This window comes from Equus asinus, chromosome 20 (genome assembly GCF_041296235.1).
Source record: "Equus asinus isolate D_3611 breed Donkey chromosome 20, EquAss-T2T_v2, whole genome shotgun sequence".
In the NCBI taxonomy this organism is placed as follows: Eukaryota; Metazoa; Chordata; class Mammalia; order Perissodactyla; family Equidae; genus Equus; species Equus asinus.
In genome coordinates, this window is record NC_091809.1 from 101,974,718 (window position 1) to 102,002,240 (window position 27,523).

Below are 27,523 nucleotides of genomic sequence, written 5' to 3' on the forward strand. Positions count from 1 at the left end.
CAGGCATCCTAGGATTCCTCTCCCCTGGGCCCTTATGTACTAGCCTACCACATGAAAGAGGGGCAGAGGGACAGAGCTGAGCACAAGTTCTCCAGTTTCAAAATGGCCCTGGGGGGAGAGGGAAGATGAAGGAAGAATTTTCCGAAGAAGGGTCACCCGGAGGATAAGATGTGTTTCCTTCTAGTTTCTGAAGGCCTGACTGTCAGGTGGCCGAGGAGGCCTTGTTCTGCATGTCCAGGAGAGCAGAAACGGGTCTCGGCCTGGAGGCAGGTCAGTTTCTCGCTGGGAGGAACTTGCTTCCAGTGCGGGCTGTACAAGAGGGAAGGCGCTAAGCACTGCCTTGGGAGACTGCGAGCCCGCAGCGAGAGCGGTGCTTCCCGGCTGGACAGCTCCACGATGGGAACCTGTCCAAAGGATTGCCGGCTTTGGGGAAGGCTGAGCTAGGTGCTCTGAGTTCTTCCGACTCAGGTTCTCCAGCCATGTGGATCTTCCTTGAAGCGTCAGATACGCCTGCCCTGCAAAAGAAGGGCGCCGGCGGGAGGGACCAGATGCCTCTCTCTGCCCCCCCGGAGGCCCACCTTCGACTAGCAGCGGCTCCGGAGAGACCCCTATCTCCCTCTCCAGTCCTCCAGCCTGGGAAAGGGCTCGGGACCCTGGAAGCGGACCGGGATGACGCGGTAGCCCATTGGCTGCGAGGCGCCATGTGAACGGTGCTGGTTGGTTGGCGGGAGGGAGGCGGAGGCGGTTTCCCGGGTAACGGGAGGGCAAGGAGCGGCTGCGGCGGCGGCGGCGGCTGCTGAGGAGCGCGGGCCGGAGCGCCGTGCGAGACCGGCTGGAGGCGGCGGCCCGGCGAAGCCGCGTGCGCGCAGGTAGGAGCCCTCCGCGCCACCGCCCCGGGGTCGGCCTGGGCTGGGCTGCACGGCGCCGGGCCCGGCCGGGGGAAAGTTTGCCGCGCAATGGGACGAGCAGGGAGGAGAGGACTTGGGGATGCTCTGGGCCGGGCTCGGGGGCCGGGCAGGGTGGGGACTGCCGGCGGGGAGAGGGCTGGTCCCTCACGGAGCGGCGCGCGGGCCACACCTCGCCTCTGGGACCCTGGCGGAAGGCCGGGGCCTCGTTAGCACCGCGTCCGCAGCGCAGAGACCCGCGCACGCCGAGGCCGGCGGGCCCTTGTTCAGAGATGCGCTGGGAAAGTCTTCCCCAGCAGATGCGGCTGGGGCGCGCGGCGCGGGGCTCCGAGGCGGTTCTGCGAGCTCTGGGGCGCACTTTCCCGGGCCTCCGGCTACGCTGCACACGCCCCCATCCAGAGCGGGTGTGTGCCCCTCCGGGTGTGCGTGCCCGAGGCTGGTGTATCTCCTTGTGTGTGTTCTTGTGTTTCTGGATGTCTTCTGTTTGTGTGTGTCTGTGCATCCCCCCTCTGCGTGGTTGTGTCTCTGGGTGTATCCTCACGTCCGGGTCCCTCTGTTTGCTGTTGGCGTGGGTGTCTGTGAACGCCCTCTCCGGGTGCTTGTGTTTGAGTATTGCTGTTTGTGGATCCTTCTGTCGGCGGCTCTGTGTATTTTGGGGTTTTGTGGGTGTCTCTCTATGTGCTTCTCTGTGTATCTATGAGCGTATGTGTGTGTGTGTGTGTTTTGTTTGTGCCTCTGTTTTCTAGCCACCTCTGTCTCTGAATGTAGGTCTCGTACCTGTCTGGGTGTGTCCCTCTTGGGGTGGATGTGCATCCTCGTGGGATCTGAGCTTCTGTAGGTATCTGGGTGTGTGTGTGTGTGTGCCTCTAAGTCTGCGTGTGTGTATGTCTGGATCTCTACTACGCAGTGTCTACTACGCCTGTGTCAGTCTGCGTCTGAGTCTCTTCACTGTGTCCATATCCGTGTGTGTGTGTGTGTGTGTGTGTGTAGGTGGCTCCCAGTCGGGGCCACCAGGCCGGGCCTCGCGTCTCCCGGGCGTTCTCTCTCCCACGCTCCGTAGCCACGGGCGGGCGGGGCGGGGAGGGGCGCCCGAGCGCCGGGGGCCGCGGCGCTTCCCGGGTGTGCGCTCCGCTGAGCCGGCTCCTTTCTTGCCAGCAAAGGGACCCCGGCGGCGGCAGCGGCAGCCCGCGCCGCCCAGCTGGGGCCCTAGTGACTTATTTTTGTGTGTGATCCTTTCTTTTCTTCAGAGCAGAGGCGGGAGCAGGCTCCGCTCGTTCGCCGTGCGCAAATAAAGGCGCCGGGGTTGGCGGCTGGGTCAGCCCTCCCCCGGCGGCTCAGCAGAAGTGGCCAGCTCGGCGGGCTCCCTTTGGCAGCAAAAAGAACCCCCAAATAAAAACCCAGCCCGGAAGTCACGATGCCTCTTGGCTCTCTTTCTTAGATCTTATGGAACTTATTTATTGATTGATTAATGAAAGGCTAGGTTTCCAAGAAGCTCCGGCGTTTCCCCTGTAGGCACCAAAGACTAATTAAAGATGCTGTGTTGGCGATGAGTGTTAATTAGTCCATTCGAAAGGGGGATGCACCCGTGTAGCAGAAGCTTAACTCCAGTTATAAGATGAAACAGGTCAGGCTTCCCTTTCCCCCGTCCCCACCATCCAGTTTAAAACCAGTTTCCCCAGTCTTGGAGTCACCTGGGGGCAGGAGCAGCTAGAGAGAGGGAGGGAAGTGAGGAGAACACCAAAGGGGCTTTGCCCAATTTTGAAAACTTTGGATAATTTAAGAAGGATGTTTCTCCGAAACATATAAAGTGGGCTCATGATTCCAACACCCAGGCCGGAGGAAGGAGGACATCCCACCTTGGAAGGCCTGGCCTGTGCCTTTTCTGGCACCTGCAATCCCAAATTGGCATTTGCCAGGCAATGGGGTTTTATTGCAGGAAGGGACCTCAGTGGGCCTCTGGGAAGGATGTCCCTACATCTGAGACTGGGCCCTTTCCTGGTTCCCCATGTCCTGGGCTGTGACCCCAAATTGGTCTTTAAATTTGTTTTCCCTGGGAATTGTCCAGAAGGCAGGAAGGATTTGGGCAGATGTGGGGTGAGAAGGGAACCCTTTGGAGACTGTGTTTGGACCAGGCAGGAGGAAGCCCTGGCGGTGGGTTTGGGATATCTACGCTTCTGGACTTGAGCGAGAAGCTGGAGCTTGCCCACATGCCCCCCCTCCCCGCCATCCTACGGTGCAGTCTGGCCCGGCCCTCTCCTCGCTCCCCTTCCCTCGAAGCTGCTGCTGGCCTGCTTATTGCACCCAGAGGAAAGCTGCTGACATGTTGCTGCATTTAAGGACCAGTCCAGCAAACGTGTTGACTTCTCAACAACCCAGTTCAATGTTCTCTTAGTCCTGCCTTTCAGCTCTTCTTTATTCAAGTTTGTTTAAACTTGCTGAGATTTCTCTGGGCCGTGAGAAACCAGCACTCTTACTTCAGGGCTTGCTTTCATCAAGTCCGCCCTGCCCTCTCAGGAAGCGGATTGGATGTGGCAGCTAGCTGGTAGCATCATCCTTGTTTCTCCCCTTTCCCAGGTACCTCCCCCCCCACCCCCCCACCCCCGCCCTGGCTCTAGCAGGAGGACAGCGACAGCCCCAAAACTGGTGGAGACTGACTCACAGGAAAAAACAAAAGGCTCACAGGAGGTGTTGGACATCCTCCCACTCCCCACGGGTGGGGAAGTATTTCTGTGGTGGGAGCGTCTGTCTCCATGTGCACTTGGGGTGTGTGCACCGGCTGGCGTGATGGGATGTGACAGGGTGTCGCCGGGGAGGAAGCTGGGCCTGGTGCAGAGTGCAGGGCTGTTCTTAGAGACAGAGAGATCCCAGAGCTGCAAAGGAAGCGGCCCGTCTGGAGAAGGCCCTTCCAAGTAGGAGACCCTTTTGGCACCTGGCTTTTTCCTTTTATTATTATTCATGAGGGGAGCCAGGAGCTGTAAAAACTGTGGACTCTGGACTCCAGCTGCTTGTGAAAAGCCAAATAACAGGGATCCTGCCAGAGAGGCACGGTTATGAGCAAGGACCCTGAAGTCAGACCTGGGTCCCAATTCTAGCCCAACCACTGCATAGCTGTGTGACTTGATCTCTTTGTCTTCAGTTGTCTCATCTCTAAGTAAGAATCCCTAACTGAAGCAAGATAACTGGCACAGTGCAAGTTCTTGATAGAGACTAGTTGAACAAATGAATGTGCAAAGCAGCAGACAGCACCTGGCGAATAGCAAGCATTCAGCGAGTGTTAGCCGTTGTTATCTTTTGGTCACCTGCTCTGTGTCACTAGGTGATCTTGATCTTGCCACTCTTACGTGCTATTATTATTTCCCCTTTATACATGAGAACACTGAGGCTCAGAGAGGTTAAGTTATTGGCTCAAGGTCACACAGTAAGTTTAGTTGCAGTGTTGAGGTTCGCACTGCTCTGTCTGATCCTCTAGTTTGAAGTCTCAGTTTAGATTCAGAAAAGGGTAATTCTTGGAGCCAGTTGGCCAGAGTTTATTTGCATGGAGATATGGAGCTAGAAAGAATGGATCTGAGAGGTTTCCCTTTTGCCAGAGATCCCTTTAAGGGGCTGTGGAGATGGGGCTGGTGGGCAACCAGAGGGCTCAGCTACTTCCTGGGCCAGCAGAGGGCTTCACTGATGCCCCCTCTTGTGCCAGCCACCCTGGGGTGTACTAGATGCGCCTCTTCTGCTCTCATCCATTCTTGGCAAATTCAGAACATTGGTGAGTTGGCAGCTCACTTGCAGGAGTAAGTCTGCCCTGGCCCAGCGTCTCATGCGGTGCAGGACAAGCCTCCAGCCTTTCTGCAGCTTCTGTCCCGGGGGAAGCCCTTCTCCCCTTCCCCCTCACAAGCCCTTTGTGCCTGAGTCTCTCGTCCGCCTTTTAACCTGCTTTGGCTCCGAGCCTTGCGGAAGCCTTTTGTGATAGGGGATGGCTTCGGCCTCGTTCCGGAGTAGCCACCGGTCAGGACAGCTGCAAGGGAGGGTCTGAGGGCTTCTGTCTACTGCCCGCTGTGGCCGGATCTGGCCACAGCCCTCCCGGAGGCTGGCGCGGCCTGAATTGTGGGATGGCTAGTGCGTTGATTAGAAACGCTGGCACGAAACTAGTGCCTTTTAGTAAAGGGCTGTTTTCTGCTTTTCCTTTCTTTCCTGGTGGTGCTGGTGCTATGTATGGGACGAGGCATTCCTAATTATTTATTGGGACATCTTCATGGGGATTCTCAAATCTGTCCCCAGCTCTCGGAGGCATTCATGGAAGGGCACACTCATGGGAAATGTTTTCCTTGGTACCAAGGTCCCTCCTCTCTCCTCCCTCTCTGTCCCTCCAAGCGTCTGTGACGTCAGCCGGGAGGTGACTGGGTGCCTGCAGGTTCCAAGGCAGGGAAGGCAGCTCCGTGGCACAGTCGCGTCTCCGCCCTCAGAGGATCTAGGCAGCGCTTTTTCACCTCCCCGGCGGACCCTGGTGTCTCCCCTGCCACACGCTGCCTCCGCAGCTGTAACTGGGGGGAAAATGTGGATGCGTTTCTGCTTCACAGACCGTGGCTTCCCTATCTCATCACACCTGGGGGCCTTATTGCTATGATGCTGATGACGCCCCCCACATAGGTTTGAACAAGAGCTCGTTCCCGGCTCTAGTGTGCTTTTTGCAAGAACGGGGGCCTCTGTGTGTCTCATGGGGGAACCCATGAGGCCCCCCGGTTGCTTGCCCATGGATGTGCTCAGGGTACTGAGAGGCTTGGAGGAAGGTTGCTGGCTGCTGCCTGGTCTGGGCTGCAGATGCTGGGCAAGACAGCTCAAACCTGTACTTCTCCACAGAAGACAAATCTGACCGTGAACATTTTCTCCTCAGGTATGGGTCTTACTCCGTGAAGGAAGACGACAGCCTGGGAGGGGAGAAAGCTCTGCGATGAACACTTGCGAGAACTGTGAGGGGCGGCCTCGCGAGCAGCGTTTACGGTGATTTATGGGAGTCAGGGGCTGGCGGAGAGGGATGTGGATGCTATCAGCTTGGTGGATTAAATGCCCATTTACATTGTTATTGACATATAAATTATCTGTGCCAAGGAGACAGCGAGGGGAAGGATTTCTGGGGCAGTAATGTGGCATGTGCCCCAGGATATGGACTCGTCTTTGCCCAGATCTGTCCTCTGGGCTCTCAGGAAGCCAGCCTTCGAACTGAAGTAAAGCCCTGAGTCCTGCTCTCAGGATGCCGGCAGCAGCTGCCCTCACGGCCAAGGCAGCAATGGAGAGTGGAATTCCCGAGCGGATTTTAAGAAGTCGGGAAGACCTCTGAAGAGGTAGCGTGCATTTCCTCAGTGGGCGGGAGCTGTGTCCGGCGGCGTGCATGCATCCCTTTGGCCTGGGTTATTTTCTTCCTCTGTGGATTTGGAAGCATCACTGAAGGAGAGAGGGGATTTTCTTCCTGGGAAATGGAATCGGCTTCTGAGTCCAGCCAACAGCAGAAGAGAAAGGTGGTTAGCCACGGACTGGAAGATCAAAAGCGGGTGAGTGCAGAACTTGGTCGCTTGGCTGATGGTGCTGGAATTGCTGAGCATGACTCAGAGAACCCAGGTGGTCGTCAGAATGTTGTTGTCATCGATTGTACTCGCTCGCTGTCCTTCTGGTTAAGAAGGCAAGGTATTGGCTTGTGATTTGCTGGGTCCTGGGGCTGGGCTTGAAGCCTTGACTTGTTGGTGTGCCACGGGAGAGGGAAAGAAGGGAAAAAATTCAATCCTGGAGCCAGAAAGGCAAGGATTTATAAGCTCAGGGAGTTAACAAAAAGCGCTGGTGTTCTCTGAGTCAAATACGAGCTGATTTTTTGCGAAGCCGGTTCGGGATTCACACGCTCTTAGCACCTTTTGGAGACGGCGCTCCTGACAGTGGTGGTTTTGTTTGAGTTATTTTCTGTGTGGTCTGCTGGCTCTTGTGTTTATGGATCAAAAACATATCCCACTCCACTCTTTGGCCCCGTCTGTGAGAATGTCACAGCCATTTAAAAAGACCCGTTGAGTGTAGGTCATTGGCTGTCATCGGTCTGAGAGTTGCCGTCACCCAGGATCTGTACTTACCAGTTAAAGTTCAGCTTGTCTTTAAAAGCTAGACACATTTGGGAGTAGCATCGAGTGGCTGCTCGTCTGGGAAGAAAGTTGAAGCAGTGTCTCCTCGCTGCCCCCCCGCCCCCCGGGGGAATTGCTAGCACCAGGAGGTGGTAAGGGGTAAATATAGCTCGAGCAGAGCCAGAGTCTGTGTTAATCTGAAATGATTTCTGATAATTCCTTTGAAATGTTGTGGATGGTAGAAAAACTTCTGTCCTCTCAGTGTGGGGTGGAGGGTCCCCTCTCCTCCTGAGTCTCAAATATCCTCTCTCCCCTGTGTGAAATATACGTGGAGGTGGAAACTAGCCTTATAACTCTTCCCTATAATTTTTGATGGCTTTTGTGTGTGTGAAAAAAGGATTTTGTATGGGGTTTGCTCTGACTTTCAAATGATAAAAATAAATGGAAACAAACTGCATTTTACAAATGTAGATACTGGCTCCATTTCTTAAAAAAAATTTCCACTCCCGCAGCTGCATGCCCCATAATGCAGAGAGAATGCTGCTCTCTTAGGTGCCTGCATAAGGGGCACTTGTCCTGTGATGTTTGATTTTTTCGGTGTATAACCTACGAGACCTGTCTGCTCTCATTTCTACAGGAGCTTTCTGAGAGGTAGAGGAAAATTGGTAATTGTTTTGAGCACAACCCAGGATTGACTCTGCATTTTACTAAACGTTAGCCACGTTTGGTATCCAGACACTTAGTGGAGGAACATTTGGGACCTCTGACACTGTAGGCGATTTTAATTGGGCTGGTACTCGGAGATGATATGCGATGATGACGGCCTCTCTCTCTGGCTAGGCGTAGATGTCTGTATTTCCCATCTGTTCCTGGCTCTGGCTGTGTTGGGTCCACATGGACTACGGAGCCTCTGGAAGTAGAATATAACCCCAGCAAGGCTCTGCGGCAGCTGGGGTAGCATCAATTGGTCATGCTCAGCTGACATTCATTTTAACTTGAACTCTAGCCGTCATGGCAATTATTAAATTTATAATGATATATGTAAGATCCATTTTAATGACTCTCCATGCTTGAGTGAGCCCTCATTCGTGCTGGCAAAGTAAGGCTTCGTTGAGTATTACATTTCATCTCCTACTGAATTTTCCAGGCACTGGTTGAAACTTTGCTTGGGAGCGATTGGGTTGCTTTTCCTGATCTGCGTCGTGATCGAGTTCCATATTGCTTGAGCACAGTTTCTGGGCTTCTAGAAATACCGCTACTGCCGTGGCTTCTGTTGGCGGCGGCAGCTTCTGTTGGTGTGTCCGTGTGTGTGTTTGTGGGTAAACACGCACCCCATTTGCGTCAAGTGTGAACATAAACATGCCTGCCAGCACGCAGCCTGGAATGCCTTGTCCATGGAGCTGAAAGGCGACTCGACAGTGTTTTGGCTCAGATATCGCGGGTGAGCTGAAAACTCCTCTTCAGGGGGGATTGGCTGGAAATCCAACAAAGGCGCAGTCGAGGCATCTGCTGGGGAGCTAGGGAGGCTCCCAGCATGCCTACGTTACCAAGTGTTCCCTGGCACGGATCCTATGGCACTGCTGTCAGTGTGTGTGTGTGTGTTATTCAATTGACAATTGTGGGATAAGCTGGGGAGACAAGGCAGAGGGAGAGTGGCTGCCTTCAATTTTGCTCCATTTCCTGCTGTCCTGAGCAGCAGAGGCCACTTTGTCTAGGGGCAAATAGGTTTCATGCGCCTTGTCGTGACTTGGTCCCTGTGTGGGGTTTCGTGGAGATGAAGGCTCTAGTTCAGGGCGCCTCTGGGATTCGGATCTTTGGAGGTATTTGCCTGTGCTTTCTGCAGTGAAGAGTGCCATGAGCTGGGTTCAAAGGCCAACGGTGCTGTGTGATAGCTGTGCAACCCTGAGAAATCTACTTAACCTCTCTGATCTTTAGATTCTACAGTTTTAACAGAGGACAATAGCATTTAATTACAGGGCAGTTGTTGAAAATAAATGAAATAAAGCTGGTAAGGAATTTGGCACTTGGTGATTATTTAGGAAATGTTCTGTATGTGCTCTGGGCAGTTTCAATGTGAGATTCCTTTTTTTTCTTTTGTTCTTAGAGGGCTGATGTGATTTTGTTTTTGATCATTAAAAAAAGTGCTCAAGTAATATCTACTCATTGCACATTCAAACATTACAGAAGGATGCAGAGTGTAATTCCTCTTTTCTCTGATTCTAGCCAGCAGTGACTGCTGATAACAGTTTGGCATATATCTTTCCTGACTATTTTTGGTTTGCATTTCTTAATAAAGTAAAATCACACTCTATATTTTTAAGAAACTTGCTTTTTCACTTAATATAGTGTGGATATCTGTCTGAGTCATTACGTACGCACCTATTCACGCCTTTTAACGACTGAATAGAGTTCTTTTACAGAATGGGCCAAATTTTTTAAAACTAATTCCTTACAGATGTACATTCAGCATGTTTCCAGGTTTTTGTTTTTGCTTTGTGATTTTTTTTTTTTTGTATTACAAAGTTCTTTTATTCATCTACTCAACAAGTATTTAGGAAGTGTCTTCCACGTGCCGAGCACCATTCTGGAATCTAGGTATAAACCAGACAGACAAGGGCTCTTCTTTCCTGAAGCTTACATTTTAGACCAGCACTGTCCCACAAAGCTTTCTGCAGTGACGGAAATGTCCTATTCGTGTCCTGTACACATTGGTAGCCGCTAGCTTCACAGAGCCACAGAGCACTTGAAATGTGGCTAGTGTGACCGAGGACCTTAATTTTAGATCTTATTTCGTTTTAATGAATTTAAACTTAAATAGACACATGTGCCTAGTGGCTACCGCATTGGAGAGTGCCTCTCTGAACAGCAAATGACAGGAATTAACGACATCATCTATTTGCAAACAATGGCCTGTGCTCTAAAGAAAATAAATAGGGCAGAGTGGTGTAATGCACGAGGGAGGGGTGCATTTCATATTTATAATTGTTTTTAATTGAGGCATAACTTACATCCAGTGAAGTGCATGCTTCTTAGGTTCACAGCTGGAAGAATTTTTATACCTCTGATACACCTGTGCAGCCGCCACACAGATTGAGATGTAGACCATTTCTTGCCCCCAAAGGGTGAGTTTTCACTGGTGAAGGGGATGCCTCCCTGAGGAAGTGTCTTTTCCGCGGAGACCTCAGTGATGAGCAGCGGCCAGTCACGGGAAGATGGGTTGGCTGGCTTCAGGCATGGACATGCCCACTCTCTCCCTGCAGCAGGGGTGGGTGCCATTCAGAGCTCCTCCTGTGGTGACTTATCTTGGTGCCACTTACAGACAGCGGCTCCCTGTGTCTCCCTATGGCTTGTCAACTTCAAATTCTGTGCTGAAGTCAGGAAAAATCCAGAGAGGCAGGGGCTGCAAACTGCCACGGAGAGAAATTCAGCGAGGTAAGTTCTGCTCAGTGCCGTAAGAACCTACTTAACTAGTAGGGATGGGAGAAGTAAAATCTCCCTGACAGACGCCTATTGATCAGTCAAGGGAATGACTTTCTGATTGATTTTTCTCTACTCCTCCTTAGAAGTTTGTCCTTCACAGATGGGCTTTCCCGCAGAGGATGAACACTGTAAAATAAGAATTGTTCAGGGTCTTTTAAGATATCTGATGACTGAGTGGTGACAAAGATGGTTTAGTCTGAATATTCTCCTGCCTGTCAGCTTCTCGGCATGAAAGCCTCCTGGAGACCGTTTTTAAAATGACTGTGGAGACAGTGAACACGGGTTAGTATAACTAAGCTCCCCCGGGTTGGCTGGACTGCTCTGGATTGCCAAATCCTGCCCTGCAGGGGGGACTGTGTTATCATACTTGCCCCAGCAGCCTCTCCTCTTCGTTTTTATTAAAGGCATCCCCACTACCCTGTCACCTGTGGTTGCAGCTCAGAATCACTTGACCTTCTCCCCCGCCCCTCCAGTCCACTAGCTTTTCATCCACTCGTCAGCCCACCTGCTCCTGCAGCACGGTGGATCTGGCAGCTGTCTCTTCTTTCTAATCTCACTGCCACTACCCTGGTTTCAGGTCCAGGAATTCTTGCCTGGCTGATGGCACAGCCTCCGGGCTGGCTGTCTTGTTTCTGCTTCTCCTGTAGTCCATCCTCCACTCCTGGCCAAATTACCCTTCCTGGAGTCCAGCTGTCATCGTCCTATTCCGTGATTTCCCACTGTGTCCTCAGAAGACGCCCTCCCCAGCCCCGGCGCTTGATGCCATGTCCAACTTCTAGGGTGTAATGGGTGAGAGGTTGACTCTCGCTGGAGTCTTGTAGGCCTCAGCTTCAAACCTGGGAGAGTTCTGTTACTCCCTGAGCTGCTCCCCTGGGGCGTTTATGCCTGGGTGGTAAGGTGCTCAGCGCTGTGACTGCACATGGTAGATACTCAGTAAGTGGGAATTGCCGTGGCTGTCACAGCCTCCCAGTCTCTCTTACCCAGATCTTCTCTTCTCACCAAACTCTGCTGTTCCGTGAACAACCCTCACCTCGGCCCCACCTCTGAGCTTTGCTTATGCATCGTGTCCACCTGGAAGGCCCTTCCTCGAGCCCCCCATCCCTCCTCCATGAAGAATGAACCCTCCTCGTGTCTCTGTAGGACAGCTGGGGTAGCAGTTCACCACGTTCTCCTGTGGCCAGATGTTCTCCCACAGGTCACACCCCTGAACCAGATTGTTGGCTCACTGAGGAAGGAACAGGTCTCGTCTGTCTCTTCCTCCCATGGCACACAGCAGGTCCCAATAAGTATTGGTTGAATGAATGAATGTGACTTGTTGCTTTGAGACTGCTTTTTCCCTGTGCTCCTGAAGCTGTGCTTCCAAAATGAGTGGTTTAGTAGATTATTCACTCTCATATAAGAAGAGGAAGAAATAGGATTCAAGGAGATGGCTAGGAGCTCTCTGCACTGATGGAAACGTTTGAGTAAGGGAGGCTGGAGTGGGTCTGGTGCGTGGAATGGAAAGAAGGGGCGTGGTGAAGCAATGTTTTGAAGGAAGAGGCAGGACGACGTGGGTTAGTGAATGGACCCAGATGACACAGAGGGATGAACCTAAGATGCAGCTGATCTTCGGCACAGTGGTGGCTGGAGGGGACTTGCAGCCCTTTGGACAGAGTGACGAGCAACAGCGACACCACACCTTCTCGTGGTGGAAGTCATCTCTCACGGGTCTGCAGCAGTGGGAGCAGGGCACTTGTCATTTCTTTCCAGACAAAGAGGAAAAACAAGGCACGTATATTTTAAGGTAGTTTTTGCAAACATGTGGCTAGATTTAGTGAATTTTTCAGAAAGGACTAAGAAATTAGGTTAATAGGCTGAGGATGGGAAATGTAACTAACATATTGAACAACTGCTATGTGCTAGAGAGTACATAAGCACCGCTTCGATTTCGTCTCATTGAGATCTCCCCCACGCCCTTGATGTAGATATTACTAACCCATTTTACAGGTGCAAAAGCTGCGGTTAGGGACTTCAAGCTTCCACAACTTACTTTGTCTGCTAGACTCCAGCACCTCATTGGTTTTCACTTCGCCATTGGGATCATATCTCTAAGTTTTTAAAACTGGATTTTATTTTTAAAATTGTCTTTTCCAACTTCCTATAAGTTGTGTATGTGTGTATGCTTGGACAAGTGCACATACATGCTCCGTAGCGGGATTGGGCCGTATAACATTTTACAGGTGTCGTTCATCCGGGAACTATGGCCGTATCATTCTTCAAATCAGAGCCACAGGCCACCACCCTCCCTGAGGCCGGTCACAGGCCCTGGTGAGGTGAGGCTGCTGTGGAGGCGTTCTCCTCCACCCTGTGGTGGAGCTCTGAAGTGCTGCCGCTGTGGGTAGGGCCCTGGACGGATGGATGCTCACATGACAGGTGAGCCTGCAGCTCCAGCCCCCGCTCCCCAAGCTCTTTCCAGATGAGCTGAAATGCTTGCTCTCCAGCCTGAATCGTGCTGCTGCTGCTGCGCCTTTGGAGCCGGAGGTAGTTGCTGTTACAAGTTGATCTGCCTCCTGACAGCTCTCTGCCTGGATGGCCCACCTGTCTTCCTGGCGTGAGTGGAGGGGGTGTTAACCAAACGCTCAGGGGATGGACGCTGAGGACCTACCACAGCACATTTCACGTGTCACTGAAGGAGGATGGAAAGAGACTGCAGCCAGATGCAACTCAATTCAGTACGTTTGGAGCCCCTGCTCAGGTGTAGGGGGAGAGAGGATAGCAAAGGGGTCTGGCCAATGCCCTGCCTTCATTTCAATGCAGAGAATGTGAGACAGTGCAAGGTGAGTCTCGTTCATTCATTCATCCCACGTTTATTTATTGAGTACCTACTGTATGCCAGCCAGCCACAGCATGAGGCACTGGGGTCATAATGATGAACTTAGATACTGTCCCCGCTCTCTTGGCACTTTCAGTGTCTTGGAGGAGTCTGTGACGGTGACGTTAGGGAGGTGTGTGTCTGGTTTGGAGAGGTCGGGGGCTGAGGGGCTTCCATGGAGGAGGAGGAACTTCAGCTTTGCCTGTAAGGACGGAGTGAGAAGCACCCTGCGGGGAGGACTAAATGAGCAGCTCACAGGGAGACTGACTGTGTCCCCCTGCCCCAAATTCATATGCGAAGCCTTAACCCCAGTGTGAATGTGTTTTGGGATAGGGCCTTCAAGGACATAATTAAGGTCAAATGAGGTCATAAAGGTGGGGCCCAATCCAATGTGGCTGGTGTCCTTATAAGGAGAGGAAGAAACACCAGGGATGCGTGTGCACAGAGGAAGTGCCGTGTGAGGGCACAGCAAGAAGGTGGAGGAGAGAGGCCTCAGGAGAAACCAGTCCTGCAGACATCTTGGTCCTGGACGTCCAGCCTTCCATGCTGTCTTGAAGCCACCCAGTCCGTGGTATTTTGTTATGGTGGCCCTAGCAGACTGATACAGTGGTGGACAGTGAGAGAGAGAGTTGGCGTAAGGCATTTCACCTGCCATGCCCAGACTGTAAACTCCCAGAGAGCGGACACGAGGTCAGTTCCCCAGCATCCGATGCACTGCCTGGTGCTGGTCGGTGTTTGTAAATATTTGTTGAGTGAGCAAATGCATGAATGAAAAGGATGAGGAAGGAGAATGGAGAGACTGGACCACCCACGTGAACAGTGGGATTTTATCCTGTAGGCAGTGACACCACTGCAGGTTCGGAATTAGGGGATGCCCTGAAAGTGGAGCTTGGGAAGATTTTAGAATAAACTGAGGTGGCTAGGAAGGGGTGAGGGTAGCAGTGTAGGAGACCACAGCAGTGATGTGGGCATTTGGTAACAAGCTTCTACTCCAGGGCCAGGACAAAGGGAAGGGAAAAATGAGCAGAGATACAAGGGAATAGAATTTGGCCAGCAAGTGGATGTGGTTGACTCGGGTCCCAGGTGGCATGAGTCCCAGGAGTCCCCACAGTTTGGAGCCCCCCTTTGTGTGTCTGGTAGAATGGTGACTGATAGCCCGGGGGCGCTTTGGGTCATGACCGTCTACTGTACCCTGACGCACCGTGGTCTCCTGCACAGTCATAACAGAGCAGGTGACGCCCTCTCCATTTGGTGGATCAGGTCCATGAGGCATGGACAGGTGAAGTGACCCGCCCAAGGTCACACAACTTGTTAATGTCAGTTAACGGGTGAAGATCTCTAGCCCTCTTCTCCTCCTGTTTGGGGTCACTTTCCAGAACATCTGCCTTCCTCAGTCAACAGAAGTGAATGCTGATGTTTTGTTATTTTAGCTTAATTTCCAATGGGAAAGAAGACTTGGCATGTTTTGGGCCCCACTTTAAAGATACTGGAGAAGTTAGGTTATTTTTGGTCCTAAAGGTGCTAGAAGTTGAATTCAGGTACCCCTTGGGGGCCTCTCCCATTTATTTGAAAGATATGTATAAATTCCATGAGGACAGCTTGGAACAGAAGTAAAATGAGTTTTCTTTGGCCTTCCAGTTCTATCCAAGACTGGCTTCCAGGTGCCATATTGCCAAGTCCTCGGCACAGAGGAGGGCTGAGATTGAATCATAAGAAGTAGTCAACAGCGCCAGCTGTCCGGCTGACATCTTGTGTAGGCATCTGGGGTTGGCCTGTTTGTTAGAGCCTTTTTAGTTACCTGATCTCTTTAGACTTCACTTTTTCCTGTTGGTCTGTACCGTTTCATCATTCATTCCTTTCTTAAACGCTCTAAAGTATGGTCTTAAACTGGAGAGAAAAAGAGTGACAATGTCACTTAGGTTGTTTGGTATTTGCTAATAACACAACTTGGGAACTTTATTACATTGGATAATTTATTTGTCTTTTCTGGCCTCTGCTTCTTCATCTTGAACTTGGATGATCATAGTCAAACGTTTGGTGAGGACCGTGAGATATAACGCACTTGGAGCATTTAACACAGTACTTAGCACACAATTGACGATTAAAATGGTATCTACCATAATTCTTATCATTTGTTTCCCGTTCCTCATTTGGCAAAATCCTTTGAGTGGAATATTTGGGGAATAAACTATGGGCGGGGGAGATGGGTGACTACCGACAGTTCATCTGAGTTTACCTTTCTGGGTAAGTGAAGGCCCGATAAAATTACTTCTAACATAAACTTTCATTACTGCACATCTTCCTGAAAGAAAGTCTGCTTTTCTGCTTTAGAAGAACAGAAGCTGAAAAAAACCCAAATCTTCCTTCGTGAGGCGATCCTGTGGGAACCACCTTGACCTCATCATCCCACACATGGAATTACAGTTTACAGGGCTCTGGCGAGCAGGGATGGGGCTAAACCTTTTGTGTGATTTTAAAACATCCCCCTGCAAGTTGCATTTTTGCTTGAATATGTTTTATGAATTTTGTTCGTTACACTTTGTGGCACCCCCTAACACCTCAACACCAGGAAAACCAAATCTGGTTACCTAGAGGTGAGCTCCAATTAACCAAGGTTTTCCAAATCCACCCCAGGTGACTTTGCTCCTGAAGCTTAGATCAGATTCTTCCATGCCTGTGGTTTGGATCAAAATAATGACATCTCTGTCTCCCATCGTTAGAGCATTAATTTTTCATCCTCCTTCTCTTTGGGATAATTAGAAAGAGAAGGACTTGGGGGATGGGAAGAGAAACGGGAGGAGATGCGGATGGCAGAGCAGGAGTGAATGATTTTACAGTCCAGCCTCTTCCGAGGAGAGGGAGCCTTGGAAGACTTGCATCTGCATTTGCAGTTCACGTGGGAGGAGGCGGAGGCAAGGATTGGGATCGGGGCAGGTGGCCGATGGAGCCAGATCAGGGTGGTTCCTGATGTGGGAACTGGGAGTCGTTTGGGGAATGAGCCAGAGCTGTGTAACTGTGTGTTTGAGAGGAAGGCAGAGAAATACGCTTGGGTCACATGGGGATGTCTCCCTTGGCTAAGCTCAGTAAGCAGAGACAAGGTCACTCAAAGCCTCGTCCGTTTCCATGCTCCCTTGAGCCTCTGGGCCACAGTGGGACTTCAGGGACAGGAGTCAACATCTTGATGATAACCAGCAGGATCCCACGTCTCTCATCTCTTGTGATGCTGTCACAGAGGTGGCAGTCTAGACCCCTGGGAGCAACGTGGTGCCTTTATGTTCAAAATCCAGGTTTCTGCTAACTTCTTAGGTAGGTGAGTGAGGTTCTCTCAGTCCCGCCCCCTCAAAGGGTGGATTGTAGATGAAAGGCTCCCTCGAGTGTGTGATTCGAAGTTTAAGTTAAAATATTTCTCTTTTTTTTCACTGATATAATTAAAAAATACAATAAGTGAAAAATCCTTAAGGACATGGGAAATCTTCATGAAAGCTAAAATGTAGAACAAAGAATTGTAGTTCTTGGGGCTGGCCCCGTGGCCGAGTGGTTAAGTTCGCGCGCTCCGCTGCAGGCGGCCCAGTGTTTCGTTAGTTCGAATCCTGGGCGCGGACATGGCATTGCTCATCAGACCACGCTGAGGCAGCGTCCCACATGCCACAACTAGAAGAACCCACAACGAAGAATACACAACTATGTACCGGGGGGCTTTGGGGAGAAAAAGGAAAAAAATAAAAAAAATCTTTAAAAAAAAAAAAAGAAAAAAAAGAATTGTAGTTCTTACCTCTTGGCGTCTCACTTGTGTAAGTCTGCATTTAATCTATTCAAGTCTCTTCTTCGCTAGCCGTTCAGTTTCTTGTTTATTTCTATATTCCTAACACATATTACATTGTTTGGCACGTAGTAGATGGCCAGTACATATTTGTTGAGTGAATGAATGAGAGTCAACATTTTGAATTAGCAGGGGTGAACGGGAGAGTTAGGCCTGTCCTCTGACTCCGACTCAGTGACATAGAACGGTAACATCTTAGAAAGGAGCGGGTTTTAGTTGTCTTCTATTTTGTGATGGGAAAAAGGCTGTGTGGGAGGACTGCTTAGAGGTAAATGTCCTGCATTTGTGCATCTTTATACATGTGGGGTTTCTTAACTGCAAAGACTCAGTTTTATTATTATGAATCTATTATTTCCCAACCCCCTGGCAGAGATGTGCCTTTTTCCTTTGGGTTTCCACGGGTCCATGGTGACGGATGACCTGGAGGGTCACTTCATTATGTCTGCATGAGCTGATTATTTAGAGGTGAGATTAGAGGCGAAAACAGTGGCTCAGATGTACCCAAATGGAGATGTACTGAATAAATCAGCACAAAATATGCCCTTACACGTTGCAGCATAATGGGACAAATTATGAGAGCAAATAACGAGGAGTCAAGAGGGAGAAATGTCCTATCGCAGCCCATGGAATGTTCTGAAATGCAGACGAATGATCTAGCCATTGATTAGAAATGCCTGGGCTCACCTGGGCCCTTCTTACCCAGAAGAGGAGGTGCCTGGGGTTAGGTTTATGGTGTTATTCTTCCAGGTGATTCTTGCGGGGAAATGGGTTGACATTCAAGAGAAACAGCTTTGTGCAAAGAAGTGCTGATTAAGGTTGGTCCCTTGAGTGTCAGCCAAGGTGGTTTGCTATCAAACCATCCAGTACAACCAAATGACCTCCTTGACAGAAAGTGCCACCATTGTACCCATGCCCCTTGTTGTGGTTTAGATTATTTGACAAATAGTCCTTCCACCCCTGCCCACACCCCCGTGAGAGGAGGGCACTTTCCCGCTCCACTGATGTCGGACGAGGCCCGTGACCTGCTTGACCGGTGGAATGTGGGTAAAAGTTCAGTGTGCCAGTTCCAACCCCAGGCCTTAAGAAGCATAATTTGTCTTTCCTTGCTCTTGGGGGGCTGCTCATTTCCACCATGAGGAGAACGTGTCCTTACCAGCTGCCACCATTCCATCCTGGGCCTCAGAAACACATGGGACAGACCCAAAGCAGAGCTGCCCTAGCAAACGTGCAGACTGTGAGGGAGAAATAAAAACTTATTTTTGTATGCCCCTGCTTTTTTGGGGGTTGTTTGTTATGCAGCAAAAGCTGACTAACACACCCTGGAAGCATGTGGACCTTCACTGGGCAAAGCGTGTTTGTCACACGTGATGGTTAACATTTACCTCGTAATACGATCGACACAAAGTAATTTGAGGCAGGGTTTCTCAAAGTTTGGTTCTGGAGCATTTGCCTCAGAATTACCTGAAAAAGCAGCCCTGATCCAGACCCAGTGAGTTAGAATATTTGGGTGCAGGTCCAGGAAGCTGCATTTTAAATATGCATTCCAGCGATTCTAATGTATGCTGAGGTCTGAGAATTACTGTCACAATGGACTAAAACCTGTGACCACCTCCACTGACACCAAAATCAGGGGCTGCAGGAGTGGGTGGAGGAGAAGTGTTGTTTTAATTGCAAAGAGTTTCGCTTAAGTTCCCCTAGGGAAAAAAGGAGGTTATTTACTGTTGTTGTTGTTAATAGAAAGGACACATGTGCATAGGAACCTCAAGAAATTTCGAGAATCAGACTCCAGGAAGGGCAGGAAATAAGGCGACTCCAGGGCCTGGCCTCTCATTCCTCCTTGGCTGTCCTGTCGTTGCCCTGCCTCTCCCAGTGCACCAGTTCCTTTCTCTTCTTCTTGACACCTTTCCTCTGCTGCTGTTCATAGTTTCTTTCTCTTCCCTTTTAACTTCAAGGCTGACCCTCATCACCTCCATCTACCATCATCACCTGCCTCTTTCAATATCACTTCCACTGAGAACTTCCCTCTGTGTTTCTTAGCTCAGAATCACGAGACAGTCTGGTTGGCGTGTCTCACCTGTGGAGCTTAGAAGCAAGTCAGGAGGTAGACCAGCCTCTGGACTGACCACTCTGGGGTTAGGGGTCAGTTCTTGGGCTGATCAATTATGGCTAGGGTAGGGCAGGGTCACATGGTATAACCTAGCTTTGGAGGGTAGGTTACTCCAGGGGGAGGCAGGGAGGCATTCGTGGGCAGGCAGTGATTGACGTCTCTACCCTCTTGGGTAGAATTTGATGGAAAGAGGAGACTGGAGAGGAGGAGCCCCTCTCTGGGGTGGATGGCAGGGGACTGATGGAACCAGCTGTTGAATGTTTGTCTTTCTCACTGGACAGTCCCTGCCTTTGCAAAGCTCACAGCCCAGTGGAGCAACCAAGCATTAAATGAATAATGAAACAAATATCTATTTAGGTTCCACAAATTGACAAATGGAATATACCGGGAACGATGGAGCTTTCAGAGGTGGGAAACAGGAAGCCAAATGGTAAGGTAGAAAGAGCTTGGCAATTAGAATGATTGGGGTTTCAACCCTCCCTCAGAATGTACTGGCTTTTTGATCTTGGGAAACTTTCTCATCATCTCTGAGCCTCGTCTGTAAAAGGTGGATGCTAACAGTTTCTACCTCGCAGGGTTATATTAAATGACATAATGTGTAAAGTTCTTAGCACGGCTCCTGGTGTATTGCATAGCTGCTGACCGGAAGTGGATTCTCCTTTATCTGTTTCTGAGCTCAGGCTAAGCCATGAGAGGTTGCACTTTGTTACTGAAGTCTGAGTGGGTCTACTCTGGGACCACCATCCCTGTCTATGGAAGTCTGAGGAAAAGTCACACTTTGGAGAAGACTTGGCTTCCAATCCCCGTTCATCACCTGGAGTGACGGCTACCACTGGGCGGGTCTTGTCTTGCCTAGGGCCCCAGTTCCTGCTGGGCTCGTGTGAGATCTCTTGACTCCTTGGTCTAGCCTCTTGCTGGTATATTTGGTATGTGGGTCACTTTAGGGGGGAACCTTGTGCGTAGAAGGCAGGGCAAAGTTCCCAGCTGTAAAGTGTCTGCCCCCTGGCCGCCATCCATGATCCTGAGGCATTAAGCCAAGCCCAGGGAGCCAGCTCACTGGAATGGAGAGCAGGGGCGCTTGAAAACATGAGTGCCGGATGCGTGCACTCTCTTCTCTTGTGGCCGTCAATCACTGGCGGGGCCTGGATGGGACTGCAAAGAGGGAAACGGCAAATAAGCAGTTTGCGTTACTAGAACAACATGAAGCCCTTTGCCTACGCTAATTGAAAAAATTCTAATTTCTGCCCATGTCCCTGGAGTATTTTCCCATTTGGATTCCTGTGGCGTCTCCAAATCTTACTGTCAACGCAGTGAGAAGGCAGAAAGGATTCGCCCTCTGGAGCTGGGTTGTGAGGAGAACCCCTGGGCCCCCAGAATGGCGCCCAAAGAGATCCCGGATCTCAACCGGATTAAGGAGGATGCGTTCGAGGTGCCGGGGAAGGGCGTGAGTGAGGGCAGTGCAGGTGGGATGGTGGGAGGGGGCTGGAGAGGCGGAGATGGACTGGCAACTGCTGAGGCCCTGTGGTGCCCTCGGTTCATGATCACCTTTAATCCTTTCTTCAACAACATGTGGGAGGTAGGGCTCTTGTTACCACTTTACAGACAGGGAGGTTAGGGCTCACAGCGGCTGGGTAACTTTCCCATGGTTCCAACAGCTGGAGGCAGGAGACCTGGGCCTTGACGCCGGCTCTGTGTGGTTCCAATGCCTGTGCCCCTGTCCGTCACATACCGCCCTCAGACGTTAATACGCCACTGACCCGATTTCTGCCCTGTTATGATTACTCCATATCTGTCTTTAATTTGACTCACTTAAAAAAATTTCACCTTCTCACAAGGATAATATCAGTGACATCCTGGATTTGATGTGCTGCTCATTCCTCTTTTTAATACTCACTAAAATAAGATAATAGGTATGAAATTTTTTAAAAGTTCATCAATGTACTGCCTAAAATATGTTGTCCACCACCAGGCGTACACAGACCTCAATTTGGGAAGCACTGCCCTGTACGTAAGTAGCAGGATAGCAATGACAATAATAACATCTTCCAATTATTGAACATTCACCACATGCCCAGCACTGTCCGAAGCATCATAGAGGGTAGAACAGACCTGGGTTTGAAACTCAGATCTGCCACTTCTTTGACGTGTGACCTCCAGCAACTTACCTTCTTCGGGCTTCAGTGTCCTCTTCTGTAAAGTGGGGATAATAGTAGTCTCTACCTCTAGAGTTGTTTTGAGACTTTGACAAGTTAATAACACTTAGAAAAGTGCCTTCACATATTAAGCGCTATGTAAATATTAGCTATCATTCATTCATTCAATCATCCAATCATTTGACAATTAATTAATGTTCGAGCATGTTCTGTATACCAGACGGCAATCTATGGTCTTCTCAACAATCTGATGACGTGGATATTATTATTATCAACTACATTTTAGAGATGAGAAAACTGAGGTTGAGCCATTTCCCCCAAGGTCCCCCAGCTCATAGATGATGAAACTGAAATTCAAACCCAGGGGTGTCTGAAGCTCTACCACTCTGAGCTGTTTCTACCCACAGCACACTTCTGACACCAAATGTGAGGGGTTTTTCCCCATACCAACCAATTCTCTGATATCAGCTGGGTGTCCTACATTCAGCTCAATTCTGACATGATCTACCTGCAGTTAGTGTCAGATCCCACAAGTTAAGGGCTCAGTCCCACAAGACTGCTTCCTTTTCAGGTGCCAATCGCAAGCGCAGACCACTCGTACTTCTGACCAACTGGCTGTAAATCGGGTTCCCACAACCCCCTCCTCGGGTTCCATAATTTGCTACAATGGCTCACAGAATCTCAGGAAAACAGTTTACTTACTATTCCTGGTTTATTATAAAGGACGCAATAGTCAAATGGAAGAGATGCGTAGGGCAAGTTGTGTGGAAGGGGTGTGGGCCTTCCACGCCCTCTCTGCGTGTGCCAGACTCCCAGTGCCTCAGTGTCTTCACCCAGAGCTCCCTGGACTTCATCATTTAGGGTTTTTTATGGAGGTTCTGTTACACAGGCATGCTTGATTAAATCGTGGCCGTTGGAGACTAACTCAGTCTCCAGCCCCTCTTCTCCCTGGAGCTTAGATGGGAGTGGACTGAGGGTTCCAACTCTGTAATCACAGGGCTGGTTCCTCTGGCAACCGGCCCCCAGCCAGGACTTATCTGGGAGCCCACCAAGAGTCAGCTCATTAGCACCAACTCGGGTGTACCCAAACACTCCTCTCACCCCTGCACTCAGGAAATTCCAAGGGTTCTAGAAGCTCTGTGCCAGGAACCCGGATGAAGATCAATTATATATTGCTTGTTATGTTGAAATGTCAGAGAAGCCGTAGCTGGTTCTCTTATCCACTCTGCCATTACTGCCTTCCAGGGAAGGAAGCCTCACTTCCTGAGGGAGGGGTGCCTCCCTACTTCTTTCTCAGACACGTGGCCAGACTTCATCCTCCTTGCCTGGTTTTCGGAAAGCAGCCAGTGTCACCCTGTCTGTCCCTGTCTTCCAACTTTGCTTCTAGTTATGCGTGAGTGGGTCTTCAGCTCCTGTTAGCCTGTTGTGGCATCATTATTGTATCTCCTGCAGTGTTCACCCAGAGCCCCGGAGATCCTGCACACAGTGGGAAGTCCATGTGTGTTAGAATGCAGGACTCTAAGGGGGCACAGTGGTCTGGAACGGGGAGAAGCCACCAGGGCAGTGACAACAGCAGTATTCATACACAGATGTCTTGTTTTGCAAAGTGCAGGAGTTAAGGACCTGTTTTCCATCGTATAAAATACTGGTTTGCTTTACTGAAGATGTCATCGTGGGGTTCCTTTACATAGAGAACTTTAGAAAATTGTGATCTCTTGTTACTTTTCATGACTTTGTTCACTATGCAAAGCTAGGTTTACCCACACAGCACTTTGACTTTTGTTTTTTCTACCTTCCATAGGAAGATCTCTGGGCAAAATTTTATCATTACAGGCAACTGAGGTTCCTTTCGAGGGCGAAAAACTCACATCTCTCTTTTGGGAAGAATGAACTAGAAACGATCCGACGTGAGGTACTTTTCCAGATGTGTTTAGAGCCAAGTTCCATGGGTCTGGGTGACAGAGTGTGTGGAGACAGGAGCCTGCGTTTGGACCGCCACGGACAGGACTGGCGCTCCTCGTGGAAACACCTGGCGTCTGTCCACCTCCACCCTTTTCCCCCACCCCCAGCCACTCTTCAAGATCCAGCTCGCATTTCTATCCACTTGAAACCTTCCCTACCTCGTCTCTCTTGTTCTTTCTTCTCTGACTGTTTTCAACCCTATTTTTCCTACCTGACGCATTATTTCATCAAATCACGTGTGGGTTAAGGCATGAGCTGTGGAGTCAAACAATGAAAACCTGGCTTTGTGACCTTCAGAAAGTCACTTCACCTCTCTGTGCCTCAGCTTCCTTCTTTGTTCAATGGGAAAACAAACAGTAGCTGCTATATCCTGGGCTTCTTATGAGGATCAAATGAGATAATACAAGCACCTAGCAAGTACCCTGTGGACAGTAACTCTCCCGTAAATGCCGACCAGAGCAGTGACGGTGGTAATAAGGGGAGGTGGTCTTTCCAATTAGAGTGTAGGATGCTAGAGGGCAGAGGCTGAGTCTGGATGGGTGTCCATCCTGCAGACTCCATCACAGCGCTAAATTGTGGCAGCTGCATGAATACCCACTGCATTTAAAGAGGTGTCAAATCCCGTGCTTTCTCTTCTGTCTGCCTTATTAGAATGGCATTTAAATAAATGTAGTGTTTGGCTGGTACTTAGACCCATTTTAGAGAGCGCATGGCTCAGTGATTAACTGAAGGGTTTATTCTTCAGTGTTTGTCTTCCTAGAGTTAAGAGCACCCCCCCAAAACCTTATGCTTTTAAGATCCAGCTCTTGGCCAGCTAATGAGCACAAGTCCAAAGGGAGAGTCACCCTTGCTCTTTTAGTGTGACGTGAAAGCAGGTCTGATTCTAGAAGCAGCCAGAGAGGAAGCATTAGGAACAGCTCTGAGGATGGGGAAGTCCTGTGGGAGATGTCAATAACCAAAATTATCTCTCATTTCAGCAGCCACTAAAAAGAGCCCCACCTGGCCCCTTCCCCTGGGGGGTGACCTCTCTCCTGTGCGGCATGATGGGCCCAGCAGGGGTGATGAGGGAGCAGTCATTAGGGGTCGGGTTACCAGTGGGCATGACGTCAGGGCCGCTCCCTAAGAGGCCCAGGGTGGGCCGCTGGAGAGGCAGCAGCTGCACCGATGACCGGGCAGCCTCCATGGAGCCCTTCTGGGTCTGAAGTTCTGAGTGGGTGGAGGAAGGGCTGTACACGGCCCTCCCTCGCTTGGAGCGGGGCCAGGGCCGCTCTTGCTGCTCTGTCCTCCCAACAGGATTGCATTTCTTCAGCTTTCCCCGGGAGGCTGGTCTGCAGAGGAAGGGGGCCAAGAGCCTCTAGGTGGGCAAGGATAGGGTGGTAGAAAGGCTCAGGTCCTGGGATGGGCCTGCCAGAGCTCCCAGCGGGGGATGAGAGGCAGAGGGGTGTCCTGGGAAGAGCTGGATCTGGAATCAAACAGACCCTGGATGAAGTCCTGGGTCCAGCCCTTACAGTGGGACCATATGCAAACTGCTTCTCCTCTCTGAGCCTGTTTCCTTGTCTGTCAGATGAGGAACACTTTCGTGGATTTTTTTTTTGGAGAAGAGAGCACTGAGACTGTCTGGTGCATAGTGAGAGCTCAATGCCTGGCTGCTCCTTGCTACCTCCTGTCCCCCATCCTCTCCTCCCCAAGTATGGAACAGACAACTAGCTAGAGTCCAGTAGCCGTGGTTTAGTAGCTGCTAGACTGTTCCAACAAAGTCGTGTCAGCTCTTCACCTTTTGCTTGGGGCACTGCTACAGCGGGGTTCTTAGGTCTGGGGGCATTCTCCCTTTGACATTTGGGTCTTTAATCCATAGTCATCATTGTGTGGACAAGGACACTGAGGCCCAGAGTTGTCACACCCAGAGTGGTAGACCCAGGATTAGACCCTCAGTGCAGGTGGCACAGCACCGTTTGTAGTTTCCTGACTCCTCAGGATCTTCTCACAGCCTATGAGCATTTGCATGTGCTGTTCCCTTTGCCAAGAACAACCACGCCACTGTTGTTGTGACTGTGCTGAGCTGGTTGTCCTCCTTGAAGATTCAGATCTAGGGTCACCTCCTCCGAGATGCCTTCCTTGACCACTACCCCCTGGCTGGTTGGGGACCCCTCCTATGTGCTTCCAGGGCCCCTGGAGCTGATCTCTGTGGTGGACTTCCCACACTGTATTCTGGACAGCTGTTCCCCTGTCTGGCTCCCCTGCCTGACAACGAGCTTTTCAAGGATTTAGGCTAAGTTTTACTCAGTTTTGTATTTCTGGTCTCATGTTTGGCACATTGTAGGTGCTCCACGAACTGTTCATCCAATGAATGAATGAATGAATGAATGAAGAATGAATGAATGAACAAATAGCACAGCTATCAGGTGATGCTCATGGTAGTAGCTTGTCTAGAAAGGTTCCCACCAGCTTGGTTAAACAAGGTGGCAGAGCCCCAGCCCATCTGTTCTCGGAGACTTGTCTGCCCCGCTCTGCGACAGTCTCGCTCCCAGTGGTCCAGAGTGCAGCTTCCCGCTGCCTGAGCTGTGTGTCCATCCCACAGGCCCTGAGGACTCGGAACGCTCCCACAGTGAGCCCTGAGAAGCCGATGCTGGGGTCTTTATTTAAGACAGCCCCTGCAGCTTTCTTCTGGCCCTGTCCTTGGCGGACGTCTTTACAGGGACCGAGTTCCCGGCAGACGCACTAATGGAGACATCACTGTACTGCGCTCCAGAGCTTAGTGTAAATAACCCCAGTGTGCATTCGTTCATTCACTCACTCATGCATTCGTTCAACGTGTTCCTCCTTCCATTAGGGCACATAATCACCAAGTGACTGTATATGACCTTATCACCCACACAGCTCCGGTGTCACTCACAGCAGGCAATTAGATTTCTCCCAAAGGCCAGATTTGGGGGTCAGGAGGGCAGGCTGATGGAGCGTTGACAAGTACTCTGATGTCAGCTTTAAAATATGCAGTAGAATCCTGAAGTCCCACCCCACATCCCCCAGTATGCTCGCATCCCCAGCGTCCAGCAACAGGTTTGAAGACACACCTGCTCTCGTTCTTTCCCCAAGGCAGGGAACAGCCAGCCGGACCCTCAGTCGCTGCAGGCTTGGAAGCCCTGAGAGTGGCGGCCGAGCTAGTTTTGTTCCCGTGAAGACCCTCATGAGCAGGCTCCCTCCTGACCGCCCTGTCCATCTCTGGGCAAAGTCGAGAAGACCGGCGGGACGCTGAATGGGGCCACGCTCCCCGTAACCACCTCAGCAGGAGTGTGAGAAACGACCTGGGCTGTGCGAGGCCTGGCAGAGTCAGTCCCTTCCTGCGAACTGCAAGAAGGTGTTGTGGTTTCTCACCTGCATGATGAGGCTGGGAATCCTAGTCCTCTCTCCCTCCTGACGTTGTTGTGAGGATTAAATGAGGCTGTGTTTGTGAAAATGAAAAGGATACTAACACCTAGTGTTCCTTGGGTACTTATTACAACCAGACACTGTTACAGTTTCCGTTTTATAAATGAAGGACCCGAGGTTCAGAGAAGTTAAGTGCGTCACTCAAAGTCACACAGCAAATAAGTGGTAGAGCATGGATTTGTTGTCTGTGTGACCCCCAAGCCTAAGCTTTTAATTGCTCTACCATACACTGTTTCAGGTTTTAGCTGTGTGACATTGGATGAGCCATTTCCCTCTCTGGTCTTCAGTGATACCATCTGAAAATGTGAGAGTTGGCCTGGATTAATGCGTAGGTCCCTTTCAGCTCCAAATTGCTGATTGTACCCTAACAAAGGACGCATACACGCACCACCCTTCAACTCTTGCTTCCTCCAGTGTGTCTGCTTTGAGCGTGGAAGGACTCGAGCATTTGCAGATTCTAGCTGAGTAAGTGTGCGAGAGGAGCAGGCAGATCGTAAGGCACATCTAAATAGCAGAGCCGAGCCTTCCTAAGTGGGAAATGGATGTTGTAATACAAAGGCAGTTAGCAGGGTCCTTGGAGGCTTCAGCAGGATGTAATTATGGTTCTTTAAAAAAGGCTCACATATGTTTTTGAGCAAACTTAACAGATGCCCGGATGTCGTGTCTGTATTCTTTAGGGAGTCTGGGATGACTAATTTTCTACAGCAAGTTTGCATAGCACATTGGAACG

The 27,523-nt window shown here is 50.5% G+C and overlaps 1 protein-coding gene across 1 annotated transcript in view; it reads left to right on the forward strand.

The window, feature by feature from the left end:
• The first annotated feature begins 766 nt into the window (after positions 1–766).
• The window catches only part of NAV2 (neuron navigator 2), a 706,055-nt gene continuing 679,298 nt past the window's right edge, over positions 767–27,523 (forward strand). The window contains exons 1-2 of the mRNA XM_070491341.1: positions 767–869; positions 5,788–6,442. Coding sequence (XP_070347442.1) covers positions 6,368–6,442 — 75 coding nt within the window. The 5' untranslated portion in view covers positions 767–869; positions 5,788–6,367. The remainder of the gene's footprint in view (positions 870–5,787; positions 6,443–27,523) is intronic.